At 50.7% G+C, this 18,335-nt stretch overlaps 1 protein-coding gene across 3 annotated transcripts; it reads left to right on the forward strand.

Moving 5' to 3' along the window:
- The first annotated feature begins 1,067 nt into the window (after positions 1–1,067).
- LOC103223168 (SEC14-like protein 4) lies at positions 1,068–17,525 on the forward strand. 3 transcript variants are annotated; one of them, XM_007975407.3, is made up of 12 exons: positions 1,068–1,197; positions 3,065–3,140; positions 10,888–10,931; positions 11,217–11,276; positions 11,420–11,608; positions 11,904–11,999; positions 12,989–13,049; positions 14,958–15,041; positions 15,350–15,456; positions 15,532–15,671; positions 15,779–15,948; positions 17,224–17,525. In XM_007975407.3, the coding sequence occupies exons 1-12, from the start codon at positions 1,144–1,146 to the stop codon at positions 17,361–17,363; spliced, it is 1,221 nt and encodes a 406-aa protein (XP_007973598.3). In that variant the 5' UTR covers positions 1,068–1,143; the 3' UTR covers positions 17,364–17,525. The 3 variants fall into 3 exon arrangements, with proteins under 3 accessions (XP_007973598.3, XP_072862914.1, XP_072862915.1); XM_073006813.1 differs by having other exon boundaries at positions 15,779–17,254; XM_073006814.1 differs by lacking the exon at positions 3,065–3,140 and having other exon boundaries at positions 1,098–1,197; positions 15,779–17,254.
- The last annotated feature ends 810 nt before the right edge of the window (positions 17,526–18,335 follow it).

The following is an 18,335-nucleotide window of genomic DNA, read 5'->3' on the forward strand; positions in this document are numbered from 1 at the left end:
TTTTTGTATTTATTAGTAGAGACAGGGTTTCACTATGTTGGCCAGGATGGTCTCAAACTCCTGACTTCAAGTGATCCGCCTACCTCAGCCTCCCAAAGTGCCAGGTGCCAGGATTACAAGCATGAGCCACCGTGCCCAGCTGAACTTTTTTCTTGCTTTTCCTGGTGATCTCCACCTGGCTCTCTTGTGTCAGCCAGAGTGACCTCTTGGCTTTCCGCCCCCTCTGTCACTCTGCCCAGGGCTTCCATTGGTCCTCAGCTGGCACCTTGCATGCCTCCGCCTTCAGACTGTGGCTCTTACCCAGAAGCTCCACACCTGGGACATCCCAGTATCTCCGCCCCTGCGGCTCCCAGCTCTGGTGACAGCCTCAGTAATAACACAATTCTGAAATATATTCCTACCAGCCAGCACTTAGTAGGCAACACCAGGCATTCTGCTGACCCGGGGTACGTCCTCTTATCCTTCCAACTGTCTTGAGGGCAGGAACCATTTTGCACATAAGGCTGTCCTATCAGTCAGTGAACACTGACACGTCCCAGGCTGTGTTCAAGGCAGGGGAAGGAGCTTGGGGGTCCTTAGACAAAAGCCCTGGGGGTCCTAGAGAGTTGAGCCAGGTTTATTAAAAATTCCTCCATGTTGACCAGGTGTGGTGGTTCACATACCTAATCCCAGCACTTTGGGTGGCGGAGGTGGGAGGATTGCTTGAGGCCAGGAGTTCCAGATCAGCCTGGTCAGCATAGCAAAACCCCGTCTCTATTTAATTCAAAATAAGAAAAAAAAATTTTTTTTTAAAAAATTTCCTCCATTTTGCTGGAAAGAGGATCTCAGGATCTTTCCTGCCACCTGCGAACAGGCGGGAGCCCCCGCAGTAAGGAGGCCTGGAGGTGGGGGCCTCCAGCTGCCCCAGGTCATTCTCCGGGCAGGTCACCTCCCTGTCCCAGGTAGGGTGCGCTTGGTGACCACAGCAAAAAATCCTCGAGGGGAGGAGAGAACTGGGCTGGGCGGGGCGGGGCAGGACCAGCGCCTCTCTCGTCAGGGCGGGACCAACATCTGGCCCAGCAGGCACAACCAGGCGGCGGCGGATACCAGGCGGCGGCGGACGGACCTGCCCCGGCGGCGGACGGACCTGCGCCGGCGGGCACCATGAGCGGCCGAGTCGGGGACCTGAGCCCCCAGCAGCAGGAGGTGCTGTCCAGGGTGAGGAGCATCGTGGGCTGGGAGGCTTGGGGAGGGGCCCTGAGCAGCCTGGCGCTGCCCAACTTGGTTGGAGCCCCCATGGTAAGGGCTGGAACACCGAGCCTGGAGAGAGCGCCGCTGTTCTGCCCTCTGGTCCTGAGTGCGGTTGCTGAGGCCGCTACGTGCAGCACGCGGGACAGGAGTCTCTCTCTGGGTGACCTGGGGCCGAATCCAGTCTTCTGACCTTGCTTGCTCTCTACCACCCGGCCCTGGTCCTTGTTCCCGGGTTGTGGGGGAGGGATTGGCGCTGCCATCCGGCTGCTGGGGCAGCCTTGGGTAGACAGACTCCTTTTCATGCTCAGGTTGCAACATTTGTTTGTTTGGTTTCTCTTTGTGATTTGTTCATAGGGCCCAAACTTCCTTATCTGTAATATATATATATATTTTTTGAGATGGAGTCTTGCTCTGTCCTCCAGGCTGGAGTGTAATGACACAATCTCTGCTCACTGCAACCTCCGCCTCCTGAGTTCAAGCGATTCCCCTGCCTCAGCCTCCCAAGTAGCTGGGGCTACAGGTGCCCGCCACCACACCTGACTAATTTTTGTATTTTTAGTAGAGATGGGGTTTCACCATATTGGCCAGGCTGGTCTCAAACTCCTGACCTTATGATCTACCCACCTTGGCCTCTCAAAATGCTGGGATTACAGGTGTGAGCTACTGCGCCTGGCCTCATATTTCTAATCCCAAATTTGGATTCACAGATTCACCTTCAAACCCAGCTCTTGCCTTCAGCTCTGTTAGTCCCCAGGGAAGTGAGATCTCCTCTCTTTCTCAGACCCAAGCCTCAGTCTCAGACCCAAACTTTAAATGACATCCTTCAACTCTGCCAGTAGGAAAAGGCACACTTACTCCCCGACAGCCCCAACAGATGTCCTGATAAGGCATTCGTGGCTTCTCTTTCAGCCCCTGTCTGTTGACCTCTGCCTCTGTTTTTTTCCATACAGCCTCCACTGTCTGGGGTATCAGGCAATCCACGCTAGCTGAGTGCTCACATTTATCTGACACCTGCTTGGAGCCAAGCCTGCTAAGTGTTTTATGTGCACAAACTCCTTTGGTTGGCACAAGTTTATTATTATCCCCATTTCACAGATAAGGAAACTAAGGCTCAGAGAGGTTTGGTAACTTGCCTCTAAATCTAAACCCTTAAGATGCAGTATCAGGGACAACATTCCTAAAACCCTCTAGCTGGCCTGCAGCAGAATCTCCCGGGGATACTTGAAAAAATAAGGCTGTCAGTCGGGCGCGGTGGCTCATGCCTGTGATGACAGCACTTTGGGATGCCAAGGCGGGCAGATTGAGCCAAGGAGTTTGAGACCAGCCTGGGCAACATGGCAAGACCCCATCTCTACAAAAAGTACAACAATTAGCTGGGCGTCTTGTGTGCCTGTGGTCCCAGCTACTTGGGAGTCTGGGCTGGGAGGATCTATTGAGCCCGGGAGGCGGAGGTTGTAGTGAGCCAAGATCATGCAACTACACTCCAGCTTGGGCAACAGAGTGAGATCCTGTCTCAATAATAATAATAGTAATAGTAAAATAATAATCATAATAAAATAAAAATTAAAAATAGGGATGCCAGGGCCCCACCTTAGACATGTAGAATGGGAGTCCTGTGTGTAGGGCACCCCCAAATTTTGGGAAGGACCCAACTCTTTTTCCTATGTTGGGCTGGAGGGTTCCCTGTTTTCAGATGGCAAAGTTGTTCAGGGCAGCACCCTGCATGGTCTCCAGGTGGAGTTGACTGGTGGATGAGGTGGGAAGGGTTGGGGCAGGGTTGGTGGCCCCCAAGGTCCTGAGAGTTCCGCTGACCATCAGCTCCTCCCCCGCTCAGTTCCGGGAGAACCTCCAGAACCTGCTGCCCATGCTGCCCAATGCTGATGACTACTTCCTCCTACGCTGGCTGCTAGGTGAGGCTTGCAGGGACCAGGGGAGGCAGAGAGGGAGGGAAGGAAGGAGGGTCTCAGGAGAGGAGTGGGAGGCTTTGGGGAACGAAGCTGTAGAGTAGTAAAGAACACAAGCTTGCCGGGCGCGGTGGCTCACGCCTGTAATCCCAGCACTTTTGGGAGGCTGAGGTAGGTTGATCACCTGAGGTTGGGAGTTCGAGATCAGCCTGACCAACGTGGGGAAACCCTGTCTCTACTAAAAATACAAAATTAGCCGGTGTGGTGGCACATGCCTGTAATCTCAGCTACTCAGGAAGCTGAGGCAGGAAAATTGCTTGAACCCGGGAGGCGGAGGTTGCAGTGAACCGAGATCCCGCCATTGCACTCCAGCCTGGGCATCAAGAGTGAGGCTCCGTCTCAAAAAAAAAAAAAGCACAGGCTCTGGAATCAGCCTGCTCTGACTAGAATCTGAGCTCGCCTGTGTTTGAGCACAGCACAAAACCCCACTGAGCCTCAGTTTCTTCATCTGTCAAGAAAGGATGAGGCAACAGGTGGGCACAGCGCCGGGGTGAGGTTACAGTTAACAACCAGGACATCCTTAGGACTTAACTGGCCTCTGGCCTGGCCAGCCCTTAGGGCAGATATTGCGGAGCACTGTCTTCAGTACTTGCCTTTGGGTCTACCTCAAGTTCCCCGAGGACAGGGCTCTGTTGTCCCCTAAAGGAACCGAGGTGCCCTAGTGCACTGAGCAGGTGCCCAGCAAACACTTAAGGAATTGGATTTAGTGAATGGTAGAGAAGCAGTTTCTTCTAGGAATTACAGCAGCAGTCTAAAAAAAATAACAAGCCAGATGCGATGGCTCACGCCTATAGTCCCAGTGCTTTGGGAGGCTGAGGCGGGCATATTGCTTGAGCTCAGGAGTTCAAGACCAGCCTGGGCAACATGGCGAAACCTCATCTCTACAAAACATACAAAACTTAGCTGGGTGTACTGCTGAGCACCTGTAATCCCAGCTACTCAGGAGGCTGAGGTGAGAGGATCACTTGAGCCCGGGAGGTGGAGGATGCAGTGAGCTGAGCTTGCACCACTGTACTCTAGCCTGGGCAACAGAGTGAAACCCCATCTCAAAATACTAATGATAGTAACAGACACTGCCCCAGGACTTAGGGAAAAATTCATCTTAACTCATTACGCCTCATGGAATGGATTTTGAACTTGAGATGGGTGAGAAGTCAGGAGTCAGCCCAGAAAGCATACAGTGCAGGGTGTAAAACGCTGGCTTTGGAATGGGGCAGAGTTGCGACTGAGTTCCAGAGCTAGCAGTGTGCCCATGGCAAGCCGTTCACTGTCTCAACCTCACTTTCCTCTTCTGTGTAATAGACATAATACTGGTCCCTACCTTCAGGGTGCTGTGAGTCAAATGAGGTCGCAGCTGCACACAGCGCCTGAGAAAAGGAAGTCCCTACCAGGGACTAATTCTTCCTCTGAATTTTTCTGTCTGTTTTTTTTTTTTTTTTTTTCAATATTTTGGCCAGGCCCTGTGACTCACGCCTGTAATCCCAGCAGTTTGGGAGGCTGAGAGGGGCGGACCACTTGAGGCCAGGAATTTGAGACCAGCCTGGCCAACACAGCGAAATCTCATCTCTACAAAAATACAAAAATTAGCCAGGTGTGGTGGCACGTGTCTGTAGTTCCAGCTACTCAGGAGGCTGAGGCATGAGAATCACTTGAACCCAGGAGGTGGAGGTTGCAGTGAGCCGAGATCATGCCATTGCACTCCAGCCTGGGCAACAGAGCGAGACTCTGTCTTAAAAAAATATATCTATATATGTGTGTGTGTGTGTGTGTGTGTGTGTACACATATATATATATATAAAAACTTTAATTTTTAGAATAGTTTTAGATTTTCAGAAAATTGCAAATATAGTGCAAAAAGTTCCCATATACTCTGCACCTAGTTTTCCTTATTATTAACGTCCTCTTCTTATGATGATGATGGTACATTTGTTAGAATTAATAAACCATATGGATACATTATTATTAACTACAGTTCATATATTAGTTGGATTTCCTTCATTTTTCTCTTCCAGGATCCCATCCAGGATCCCACATTATATTTAGTTGTCTTGTCCTCCTTAAGGCCCCTTGGCTGTGGCACTTTCTGTTTGTTTTTGACAAGTGAATATGTCACTGCCCCCAGCCTGGACTAAAGAAGGAGTTGGGACAGTTGATTTCTTGAAGCCCCTTGATACAGCATCAGTCCTCTCTCCTCCTTTAGAGTCTTTCTGGGTTTAAAACCCAGCTTTGGGGGTGCTTGGTGTGTCCTTGATAAAGGAGTGGGATTGCAGGTACCTAGGCTTCCAGGTCATAGGAAAGAAAAAGGATCCAAGATCGGGAAGGGGGCTGGGTGTCCTGATGCCTCCCACCTCATGCCATGGGTGACGGGACCTGCTGGCATGGCCCCATCGTCCACTGCAGCATCAGCTCCACTATTCCTGGCCTCACTAACCCAAGACCCAGGCAAACAGGAGGGCTACTCCTGAGGCTGAGCTTGGCAGGGGACCCTCTCCCAGGCCTCATGCCGAGGGGCTTTTCCCAACCCTCCTTCTGAAGTTCTTTTCCTTTGTTTTTATCTTTTTATTTTTATTTTTTTGTAGACACAGGGTCATAGAGTCTCACTACATTGCCCAGGCTGGTCTCGAACCCCTGGACCCAAAATGATCCTCCTACCTCAGCCTCTCAAAGTGCGGGGATTACAGGCATAAGCCACTCTGCCTGACCCCTTCTGTTTTTCCTTATCTTCATCCCACATCTGTCAGTCAGTTCCATTAGTTTCATCTGATGCCAGTTCCATCAGGGCAGGGATGTGCCTGCCCTGGTCCCCTCCGCCTGGCACATAGTAGGTGCTACTAAAAAAAAAAAAAAAAAATCTGTCCTCATATCCCATGAGCATTGCCCAAACCACTGTCTATAGGACAAGAAACCACACTCTGGTTCCTAATTGAAAAATCTCCTATAGCTAGGCACGGTGGCTCGCTCCTGTAATCCTGGCATTTTGGGAGGCCAAGGCAGGAGGATTCCTTGACCCAGGAGTTCAAGACCAGCCTGGGCAACATGATGAAACCACATCTCTACAAAAAATTCAAAAATAAGCCAGGCGTGTCGGTGCATGCTTGTAGTTCCAGCTATTCGGGAGGCTGAGGTAGGAGGATGGCTTGTCTCAAAGAACAAACAAACAACAAAACAGAAAATTACCTATAAATTGATTCTTTTTTAGGCCTATAAGAGAAGATTATGAACAAATATACACTAATAAATTTGAAAATCCAAGTGAAGAAAGACACATTCCTAGAAAATAATATATAAGACCAAAATCCAGCAAGAAGAAATAGAAAATGTCATCAGACCGATGAATATTAGAGAAATCGAAATGGCAGCAAAATCTTCCGCTCCCCCAAAACTCAGACTCCAGTGGTTCTACAGATGAATTCCTCTGGAGTTTTAAGACCAGCTGGCCGGGCGCGGTGGCTCACGCCTGTAATCCCAGCACTTTGGGAGGCCGAGGTGGGTGGATCACCTGGGGTCGGGAGTTCGAGAAAAGCCCGATCAACATGGAGAAACTCTGTCTCTACTGAAAATACAAAAATTAGCCGGGCATGGTGGCGGGCACCTGCAATCCCAGCTACTCGGGAGGCTAAGGCAGGAGAATCGCTTGAACCTAGGAGGTAGATGTAGCAGTAAGCTGAGATTGTACCATCACACTCCAGACTGGGCAACAGAGAGAGACTGCGTCTCAAAAAACAAACAAAAACAGTTAATTTCTAGCTCATACAAATTGTTTAAGAACCTATGAGAGAGTGAAAGTTACCTTATAAGGTTTGAGTAAATTTGATTTCAAAGCTAGATCAGTACAATTTTTAAAATTTCATTTTATTATTATCATTTTTTTGAGACAGAGTCTTGCTTTATTGCTAAGGATGGAGTGCAGTGGTGAAATTTCGGCTCACTGGAAACTCCACCTCCCGGGTTCAAGTGATTCTCGTGCCTCAGCCTCCTGACTAGCTGGGATTACAGGCATGAGCCGCCACACTTGGCTAATTTTTTGTATTTTTAGTAGAGACAGGGTTTCGCCATGTTGGCCAAGCTGGTCTTGAACTCCTGACCTCAAGTGATCTGCTTGCCTTGGCCTCCCAAAGTGCTGAGATTACAGGCAGGAGCCACCGTGCCCGGCTAATAAAAGTTTTTAAAAAAGAAAATTCTCAGCCTATTTTACTTATAAATGTAGATATAAAGAAGTCTAAATCAGGCCAGGCGCGGTGGCTCACACCTGTAATCCCAGCACTTTGGGAGGCCAAGGCAGGTGGACCACCTGAGGTCGGGAGTTCCAGACCAGCCTGACCAATATGGTGAAACCCCATCAATTAAAAAAAAAAAAAAAAAAAAAAAAGGTAGTCTAAATCAATATTATGTAGTAGAATCCAATAAGACATTAAAATTATGCAGCGTGACTGGCTGGGTGCGGTGGCTCACACCTGTCATCCCAGCACTTTGGGAGGCCAAGGCAGGCAAATCACGAGGTCAGGAGATCAAGATCGTCCTGGCTAACAGGGTAAAACCCCGTCTCTACTGAAAATACAAAAACATTAGCTGGGCGTGGTGGCGGGCGCCTGTAGTCCCAGCTACTCGGAAGGCTGAGGCAGGAGAATGGCTTGAACCTCGGAGGTAGAGCTTACAGTGAGCCGAGATTGCACCACTGCACTCCAGCCTGTGCGACAGAGCGAGACTCTGTCTAAAAAAAAAAAATTACGCAGCGTGACCTAGGGAAGTTTATCTTAGGTGTGCAAGAATACTTCAACAGCAGAATATCTATCAGTATCATTGAAAACATTAATAAGTGCTAGAAATGAGAAATTATGCGGCTATCTCAATTAATGCAGATACAGCATTTGAAAAGGTTCAAATCCTTCTTATAAGACAGAACAAAAGTCTTACCAATCTAGGGATAGAAGGGAGTTTCCTTTACTTGATAATGGTTACGTAACAAAAATCCTCTGCTAAATGTTAACACTTATTAGAGGATTTTAGATGCATTTTCTTTAAGATCAGGAACAAGGAAAGAATAACAATATCAATCAACATTACTGTTTAAATGTAGAACTGGAGACCTTTGCCAATGTTATAAGAAAAGAAAAAAATAATAATTGGTGTAAAGACTAGAAGGAAGGAGTTAAAATATTTGCAGAGAAATTGCTTGTCTCCTTTGAAAATCAACTGGATCAACAGAAAACCTCTAGAACTCAAGAGAAAATTCAGCAATATTGCCAGATATAAAAATCAGTAGTGGTCAGGGCATGGTGGCTCGCACCTGTAATCCCAGCACTTTGGGAGGCCAAGGCAGGCAGATCGCTTGAAGTTAGGAGTTCAAGACCAGCCTGGCCAATAAAAATACAAAATTTAGCCAGGCATGGTGGCGCGTGCCTGTAGTCCCAGCTGCTCAGGAGGCTGAGGCACGAGAATTACTTAAACCCGGGAGGCGGAGGTTGCAGTGAGCTGAGATCTGCACTCCAGTCTGAGTGACAGAGTAAGACTCTGTCTCAAAAAAAAAAAAAAAAAAAAAAAAAAAAAATGAAAAGTCAGATACCATTCAAAACAGCAACAAAGTCCATAAAATACCCAGGAGTTTAACCTATAACACATAAGACCTGGACAGCAAAAATCTTAAAATCTCTGAAGTATATAGAACTGCCCTTTTCAGTCTGATAACCTGTAGCCACATATAACTGTAACAATTAAATTAAATTAAAACTCCAGGTCCTCAATCACACTTGCCATGTTTCAACTGCTCCGTAGCCTCAGGCAGCTAGCGGCTACCTTAATGAGCAGCTCAGGTATAGGATATTTCCATCATCACAGAACGTTCTCCTTAATAGAATTGACACAGAAGGTGATTTTAATAAATACATAGCCCAGAGCAAAGATCAGGCAGGTGAACTTGGTGGCTTATCTTCAAATATTTGCAGAATTGGCACACTAACAAGGGATTACATCTATTTGTTTGACCTCTGATGATGCGGCTGGAATCATTACAGGGCAGATTTGGGTTCAGTCAAAGCTGCTGAAGAATGGAATGGTAATGCCTTCTGTGGTAATGAACTCCCCATCGTGGGAGATAATCAAGGCTGAGCTGTTGCACTGGGGGTTCTTTCTTTTTTTTTTTTTTCTTTTTTTAAGACAAGGTCCCACTCTGTCACCCAGGCTGGAGTGCAGTGGTGCGACCTTGGCTTACTGCAGCCCCCTTCTCCTGGGTTCAAGTGATTCTCATGCCTCAGCCTTCCGAGTAGCTGGGACTACAGGTGTGCACCACCACAACTGGTTAAGTTTTGTGGGTTTTGTTGTTGTTGTTATTGTTGTTGTTTGAGACAAAGTCTTGCTCTTGTCCCCCAGGCTGGAGTGCAGTGTCACGATCTCAGCTCACTGCAACATTTGCCTCCCAGGTTCAAGCGATTCTCCTACCTCAGCCTCCTGAGTAGCTGGGATTACAGCGCCTGCCAACATGCTCAGCTAATTTTTATATTTTTAGTAGAGACGGGGTTTCACCATGTTGGCCAGGCTGGTCTCGAACTCCTGACCTCAGGTGATCTGCCCACTTTGGTCTCCCAAAGTGCTGGAATTAGAGGCATGAGCCACCACGCCCAGCCAGGAGTGATTTCTGGAACTGGTTCATGGTCAGAGCAGAGGAGGCCTGGTTAGCATCTGAGATCCCTTCCATCTGAAAATCTCTGACCTCGCATATTGTTTCAGCTCCATGAGTGGACAAATTCTTCAGTGAGCCAGGGGTCTCAGAGAGCAACAGTCAAAGCATTTCTAAAATAGATCATCACGTTTTCAATTAAAGTGTGTCTATTTCTTCAAAATAGGTAATCATGAGAGCTACTGTTTATTGAGAACCTACTGTGAGCCAGGTACTGGGCCAAGCACTTTGTATACATTATCTCATGTTGTTCTTTGAATAACTGAAACAGATAGTGTTCTCATTTAACGGATTTAAAAAACTAAGGCTCAGAGAAGGTAAGTGACTTGCTCAAGGTTGCACAGGAAATAAAAGGGCAACACTAGACTTTAAGCCCCAGTCTGTGTGAATCCAAACCCCATGCTCCCCACCACCCCTAACACTGTGCAGGTGGCAGGGGGATCTCTGCTTCCTGAGGGACATCAAATACAGGCTAGACTGGCCTCCAGAAGGTTGTAGGAAGACTGGAAACTGCAATCAAGGGCTCTCCAGTCTTCTAGATGATTAAAGATCCTTAACTTATTAAAAAAACATTTCTAGGTCGGGCACAGAGGCTCGCGCCTGTAATCTCAACACTTTGGGAAGCTGAAGCAGGAGGACTGCTTGAGGTCAGGAGTTCAAGACCAGCCTGGGCAACATAGCAAGATCCCTATCTCTACAAAAAAAAGAAATCTAAAAAAAATTAGCCAGGCGTGGTGGTGTGGCCCTGTAGTCTCAGCTACTCAGAAGGCTGGGGTAGGAGGATCACCTGGGCCAGAGGCCACAGTAAGCTATGATCACATCACTGCACTCTGGCCTGGGCAACAGAGCCAAGACCCTGTCTCAAAAAACAAACAAACAGCTATTTCTAGATGTTCAGTGTATTCTTGGGGTGTCAGGAAAAGGCTGGGGACACCTTAGCTATTTCCTCATGAGATTTTAGGGAATGGCTCTTTCTAGATCTAGCCTTGAGCTTCTACTTACCTCCTCTTGTTCTTGCAGCTCGAAACTTTGACCTGCAGAAATCTGAGGACATGCTCCGGAGGGTAAGGATCTCTGATCCCTACTGGCCCGCCTTCCATGCACTGTGACCCAGGGATTTGCGGCAAAAGGGTAGAGACTCTGGCCCTGTCCCATTCTCCTGTTCCTTCTTTCTTCCTCCCCCGATCCCTTTCTGCATCAGACCCAAGTCCCACCAGCCCACGTCCTGTCCCCATACCCGGAGAGCCTGGGTATGCTCTGGCAGGATCTTGGTGGCTGTGGGCAGAGGGACCTAGCCTGGTGTCCCCAGGTTCCTGCAGAATCCTATAGCTGCTGCTGTGTCCCTGCAGCACATGGAGTTCCGGAAGCAACAAGACCTGGACAACATCGTCACGTGGCAGCCCCCCGAGGTGAGCCTTGAGCAGCATCCCCCAGGCCATCTGAGGCCCCCCACCGCTGACCTCATCTCCCACCCACCACATCCAACCGCCTGATGGAGTAGGGACCCAGCCTAGTGAGCTGGATTGAGTCAGGACCTTCCCCACACCTCCAGGTCATCCAGCTGTATGACTCGGGTGGTCTTAGTGGCTACGACTACGAAGGCTCCCCTGTGTACTTCTGCATCATCGGGTCCCTCGACCCCAAGGGTCTCCTGCTGTCGGCCTCCAAGCAGGATTTGATCCGGAAGCGCATCAAGGTCTGTGAGCTGCTTTTGCATGAGTGTGAGCTGCAGACTCAGAAGGTGAGCAGCTGGGGTGGAGCTGGGCCTCATCTGTCTATAGGGTGGCACCAGGACCAGAGAGGGGTGGCACCTTCCCCCTCCCCAGCCCTCAGCACTCAGGGCCCTGGTGGAGTGTGGACTTCTCCCACACTTACCCACCCATGAAGGTGAGGTGTTTTTCATCTGTCTGGAAAACACTATGGGCTGCCAGAGGGTGGGATGGCAGGAAGGTGGGGAGAGGTGCCCAAGTCTCTCTGGCCAGGATCTCCTGGCTGGAGCTGTTTTCTGACCTATATGCTGACACTGTCCCAAGCAGCTGGGCAGGAAGATCGAGATGGCGCTGATGGTGTTTGACATGGAGGGGCTGAGCCTGAAGCACCTGTGGAAGCCAGCTGTGGAGGTCTACCAGCAGGTAAGGTGGGCGGCTGGTTTGGGGCTGGTGTGGGCAGCGGCTCCCAGCTGTGAGCCCTAGCTGTGAACTGCTGTGAGAATCCAGTGAGATAGAGGAGTGGGTATGCCCTGCAGGGGCTCCACAGACCAGCCAATGATGCTGGCCTAGAGTCCACCCTCCAAGGAGAAAGAGGAGCAAGAGTAACACAAAGAGGCCAGGCACGGTGGCTCACGCCTATCGTCCCAGCACTTTGGGAAGCCAAGGCGAGAGGATCGCTTGAGCCCAGGAGTTTAAGATCAGCCTGAGCAACACAGTGAGATGCCATCTCTACCAATAATAATAATAATAATAATAATAATAATAATAATAATTTTCTTTTTTTTTGAGACGGAGTCTCGCTCTGTCGCCCAGGCTGGAGTGCAGTGGCCGGATCTCAGCTCACTGCAAGCTCCGCCTCCTGGGTTTACACCATTCTCCTGGCTCAGCCTCCTGAGTAGCTGGGACTACAGGCGCCCGCCACCTCGCCCGGCTAGTTTTTTGTATTTTTTTAGTAGAGACGGGATTTCACCGTGTTAGCCAGTCTGGTCTCGATCTCCTGACCCCGTGATCCGCCCGTCTCGGCCTCCCAAAGTGCTGGGATTACAGGCTTGAGCCACCGCGCCCGGCCAATAATAATAATTTTTACATTAGCCCAGTGCAGTGGCACGTGCCTGTAGTCCTAGATACTTGGGTGGCTGAGGCAGGAGGATCTCTTGAACCCAGGAGTTCAAGGTTGCAGTGAGCTGTGATTGTGCCACTATACTCCACCTTGGGCGACAGAGCAAGACCCTGTCTCAAGAACAGATCAACAAACAAAAAAAGAATAACAGAGAGGAGGAGGCACATGCTTGTGGGGAAGGTAGGATGGGCCAGGGATGGGCCTCTTGTCTCAGCAGCATCAGAGACCACAGAAACCCATGGGCAGGAGGTGATGGAACAGAGCCCCAACCAGACTCATCTTGACTCCACAGTTTTTTAGCATCCTGGAAGCAAATTATCCTGAGACTTTGAAGAATTTAATTATTATTCGAGGTAAGCCCATGACCGGGATGACCTCCTGGGGAGGGAGAAGCAGGAATCGGGGGGTACAATAGGTAAGCCGTGGAGTTAAAAGCTTCTTCAACCATCCTTTGTGAGGAACCAGGTTTTGTGTGGTTGGTTTCTGGTTAGTTATTTATTGAGATGGAGTCTCACTCTGTCACCCAGACTGGAGTGCAGTGTCACGATCTCTGCTCACTGCAACCTCCGCCTCCTGGGTTCAAGCGATTCTCCTGCCTCAGCCTCCCTAGTAGCTGGGATTACAGGTGCATGCCATCATGCCTGGCTAATTTTTGTATTTTTAGTAGAGATGGGGTTTCCCCATGTTGGCCAGGCTGGTTTCAAACTCCTGATCTCAGGTCAGCCAGCCACCTCAGCCTCCCATAGTGCTGGGATTACAGGAGTGAGCCATCGCACCTGGCCTCTGGCGTTATTTTCTAGTTTCAGTCCTTCACAGGTTCATATTTTTGTAATACACAAAATCATGCACTGGTATGTTGCAACAATGTCAAGTTATAAGTTTCTAAATGTTTACTGTTACTTACTTATGTCAGTGTGGGCTGGGAACCGATAGTCCATGGACCACACTAATGGATGGACACACTTTGAGCAGGAATGGTCCCTGGCTGCCCTGGTGATGTCATGTGTTCCAGAGTCAGAGGATCTGATTCAGATCTAACTAGCTCTATGATTTTATCCAAGTCTGCTTAACCTCACTGAGCCTCAGTTTCCCATTCTGTAAGATGAAGATACAGTAGCCCCCTCCCCAAAGATAACTATGAGGTTAAATGAAACAGTGTGTGGAGAAGATGGATCACAGAGCTTGGCCCACAGACAGTGCTCACTTGAATGTGAGTAATTCAGGGCAGGACAGGAGGTCTAATGTAAATGTCACACACAGGAAGATTCCAGACAACCTGGAGTGTGGAAAAGAAGAGATACTGTTGGGGAATCAATATTGCTGACCCCAGAGCCAGCTTGTGTTCAACCCCTTACAACTGGGTTGGGGAGACAGCCATTTGCTTTTTATTTTTTTATTTTTTTTTTTCTTTTTTTAATTTTTTTTTTTTTTTTTGAGACAGAGTCTCGCTCTGTCGCCCAGGCTGGAGTGCAGTGGCCGGATCTCAGCTCACTGCAAGCTCCGCCTCCCGGGTTTACGCCATTCTCCTGCCTCAGTCTCCCAAGTAGCTGGGACTACAGGCGCCCGCCACCTCGCCCGGCTAGTTTTTTGTATTTTTTAGTAGAGACGGGGTTTCACCATGTTAGCCAGGATGGTCTCGATCTCCTGACCTCGTGATCCACCCGTCTCGGCCTCCCAAAGTGCTGGGATTACAGGCTTGAACCACTGCGCCCGGCCAATTTGTTTTTTCTTTTTCGAGATGGAGCCTCACTCTGTCACCCAGGCTGTAGTGCAGTGGCACGATCTTGGCTCACTGCAACCTCTGCCTCCCAGGTTCAAGCAATTCTTGTGCCACTGCCACCCGAGTAGCCGGGATTACAAGCATGCACCACTACGCCCAGCTAGTTTTTGCATTTTTATTAGAGACAGGGTTTCACCATGTTGGCCAGGCTGGTGTTGAACTCCTGGCTTCAAGTGATCTGCCTGCCTCTGCCTCCCAAAGTGCTGGGATTTCAGGCCTGAGCCACTGCACCCGGCCTGAGACAACCACTTATTGAAAGCCAGCAACTGTGCCAGGTGTTATACATACATTATTTCACCTTCATTTTCCAGTTAACTGCACTAAGACTTAGAGATGGTGCGTAACTTGCTGAAGGTCACACAACAGAGAGTGGCAGAATCCATATCTGTCCAACTCCTGTCCAGCACCTGCTCTTGACTGTGGCTCTGTATCCCCATGTCCTCTCTGGTCCAGCTTCTCAAGAGATTTACATGTGTTTCAGCCCCCAAACTGTTCCCCGTGGCCTTCAACTTGGTCAAGTCGTTCATGAGTGAGGAGACACGCAGGAAGATTGTGATTCTGGGAGGTGAGCGGCTTGGCCCCTTGGTTGTGTCCATCTGCCTGGGAAGCAGAGGTCGACGCTAAAGACCCTGCTTCTCCCTGGCTCATCCTCTACTCGGGCACTGCCCCTGGTGAGCCTCCACACACACGGGCAATGCCTTGGGTCCTAGACCATGAACTGGGAGCCACATAAAGGTCTTTGGTACAGTTAGGAGTAGGCGCCCAGGGGAGCACACCCAGGATATATCGGGTCCCCTCACCAGGCTCAGCCCCCTTTTGCCCTCTGTTGAGTCTCCTGAGTCCCCTTGGAGTCCCTCTCTTGCTCCCACACAGACAACTGGAAGCAGGAGCTGACAAAATTCATCAGTCCCGACCAGCTGCCCGTGGAGTTTGGGGGGACCATGACTGACCCCGATGGCAACCCCAAGTGCCTGACCAAGGTACAGGGTGCCCAGAGGATGGGGAAGGAGGGGAGAAGCTGTGATCTAGTGCCCACACACCCCCTTCACCCACAGATCAACTACGGGGGTGAGGTGCCCAAGAGCTTCTACCTGTGCAATCAGGTGAGGTTGCAATATGAGCACACGGTGTCCGTGGGCCGCGGTTCCTCCCTGCAGGTGGAGAACGAGATCCTGTTCCCGGGCTGTGTGCTCAGGTAGGGATCACTGCCACCACTCGCAGCCACCACTCCACACCTGGGAACAGCTGGGAGGGGCCTGGAGCCCAGGCAGGGGGTCGCCAGTGGGGCTTTGTCCACTGCAGGTGGCAGTTCGCATCGGATGGCGGGGACATCGGCTTTGGGGTTTTCCTGAAGACCAAGATGGGGGAGCGGCAGAAGGCTAGGGAGATGATGGAGATGCTGCCCAGCCAGCGCTACAACGCCCACCTGGTGCCTGAAGATGGGAGCCTCACCTGCCTCCAGGCTGGCGTCTGTAAGAGCTGCAGGGTTTACTGGAATTGTTTTCCCTGCCAGTCTACCCTCTACTTGCCCTCTCTTTCCAGCTCTCAGGAGGGTGGAGGGATCTCTATAAACTCCAGGGGAGCTGGCTTTGGGGCCATGGATCGGATGAGTGGCCCCTACCTGTGGGTGTGAGGGCAGAGACTCATTGTGGGGGAAGAGCTGGTGTTCAGAACCTAGAGCCTTGGGCTCAGCTCCTGAGAAGCCCCTATACCGGGGTCACTGGACTAAGAGACAGGTAAGTAAGAGGCCATGGACTTAGAATCAGGGGTCTTGGCAAGGGGACCACCCAGTTGCATGAACCACCCCACTCTAGGAGTCCCAAAGAGGTGACTTCCTCCAGGTGTTTATCCTTCACCCCCAGGCCTTCCAGGCCAGATGCAGCTCAGTCAGCTTTACCAGAAGCAGCATTGCTCAGGGCCACCACGTCTATTGGGAACTGAGCTAGGAGAAGGGGAACCCAAGGCTGATTTCCTATGGAGGAGAAGGATGTGGCTTATGCTTAAGTCAACACATTAGCTTGTTTCATTCTGTGCAAAGGGAGCATTAGGAGAGTAGAAACAGAAAAGTCTGCGTGACTCATCACACCTGAGTTGATGCTGGACCTTGGCATCGAAGGATATGTCTTCTGCAAGACGGAAAAGCAGCTTACGTAGCCCAGCCCATTCCTCCTGGGGTAGCAGGGCTCCTCCCTGGGTTGGGACATTGGGATAAAGGAATCCCAGTACCTCCCCTCCCTTGCTCTGTGACCGCTAAAAGATCATATCACCTCTCTAAGCCTCAGTTTTCTCATCCGTAAAATGAGGATGACATTGCCTTCTGCATGGGGCTGCTTTGAGGATTCAGGAAGCTGTAATGTGTGATGGAATGCATGGTGCATGGAGAGGCCCAAGAGCTACCTGTGCAACCGCAACCAGGCGAGGACGCAGTACGGGCGTACTGTGTCCATGGGCCAGGCCACAGGTCCTCCCTGCAGGTGGAACTCGAGATCCTGCTCCCAGGCCGCCTGCTCCCTAGCTGTGTGCTGTTCTGTGTGCTGGTGACCATCATGATTCCTTTATGTAGCACAAGCTACCATGGAGATGGCAGTGAGCAACGGGCTTAGGGCTGGGCACAGGCTGACCCTCAGGCTCACCCACTGTCCTGGACAGCTCATTCCCAAGGGTTCCAGGGATGCAGCCGTGCAGGGCTGGCTCTTCCTGCAGATATGCAGGGTTCGTGCTCCCTGATCACCTCTCCATCACCACAGATGTCCTGCGCTTCGACAACACCTACAGCCGGATGCATGCCAAGAAGCTCAGCTACACTGTGGAGGTGCTGCTTCCCGACAAGGCCTCTGAGGAGACACTGCAGAGTCTCAAGGCGATGAGACCCTCCCCAACACAGTGAAGACCCCAGCCACCTCTGCCTGTGCGCTCCAACCCCTTCACACCCACTCCCCTGACCCCTGACCTCCCAGGCAGGGTGGTGCTGAAGGTAGCTGCAGAGAGCCACTTCTCCCACGTCACCATCTCAGCTCATTGTGGGCTCGCCTGGCACAGTGACCAAGCAGGAAGGGGCCACCAGTGCCTAGGCCGTGCTGAAGATTCAGACAGGAACCTCTTTCCCTGTTCCCAGAGAATGGGGCTGAGAATGAGAATGCTGAAGATGATCCAGTCCACTGAGGATGGGTCCTGCCTGCAGAAGCTGCCCTTTCATCCATCCCAACAAGATCCAGTCACCCAGGACTGGCCCATGCCTGGTGTTCCAGCTTCAGGGGGTGTGCGTAGATCCCAGGCCTTGTGGGCATCACAGCTTCAGGCTTGAAGAGAGAGAAGCCCTGTTCTATGCATGTAGGAGGTCAGCAGGGGTGGGCAGGCCTAGCTGGAGGCAGCTGGGTGAGAGTCCTGGTTCCAGCAGAGCACTGGGGCCCATCCAAGCTTGTTCTGCCACGCTGGATGGAAAATTGGAAATGGGCTGGGCGTGGCAGCTCATGCCTATAATCCCAGCACTTTGGGAGGCCGAGGTGGGCAGATCACCTGACGTCAGGAGTTTGAGACCAGCCTGGGCAACATGGTGAAACCCTGTCTCGGCCGGGCGCGGTGGCTCAAGCCTGTAATTTCAGCACTTTGGGAGGCCGAGACGGGTGGATCACGAGGTCAGGAGATCGAGACCATCCTGGCTAACCCGGTGAAACCCCGTCTCTACTAAAAAAATACAAAAAACTAGCCGGGCGAGGTGGCGGGCGCCTGTAGTCCCAGCTACTCGGGAGGCTGAGGCAGGAGAATGGCGTAAACCCGGGAGGCGGAGCTTGCAGTGAGCTGAGATCCGGCCACTGCACTCCAGCCTGGGCGACAGAGCGAGACTCCGTCTCAAAAAAAA

This window comes from Chlorocebus sabaeus, chromosome 19 (genome assembly GCF_047675955.1).
Source record: "Chlorocebus sabaeus isolate Y175 chromosome 19, mChlSab1.0.hap1, whole genome shotgun sequence".
Lineage (NCBI taxonomy): Eukaryota > Metazoa > Chordata > Mammalia > Primates > Cercopithecidae > Chlorocebus > Chlorocebus sabaeus.

What these genes read in the sequence shown, in the direction of transcription:
- LOC103223168 (XM_073006813.1), top strand. Translation starts at nt 1,144, where the DNA reads ATGAGCGGCCGAGTCGGGGACCTGAGCCCCCAGCAGCAGGAGGTGCTG. An exon ending in CCTCCTACGCTGGCTGCTAG is followed by an intron (nt 3,141 to 10,887) that starts GTGAGGCTTGCA and finishes TTGTTCTTGCAG; the next exon opens with CTCGAAACTTTGACCTGCAG. An exon ending in CTGTGGAGGTCTACCAGCAG is followed by an intron (nt 12,000 to 12,988) that starts GTAAGGTGGGCG and finishes TTGACTCCACAG; the next exon opens with TTTTTTAGCATCCTGGAAGC.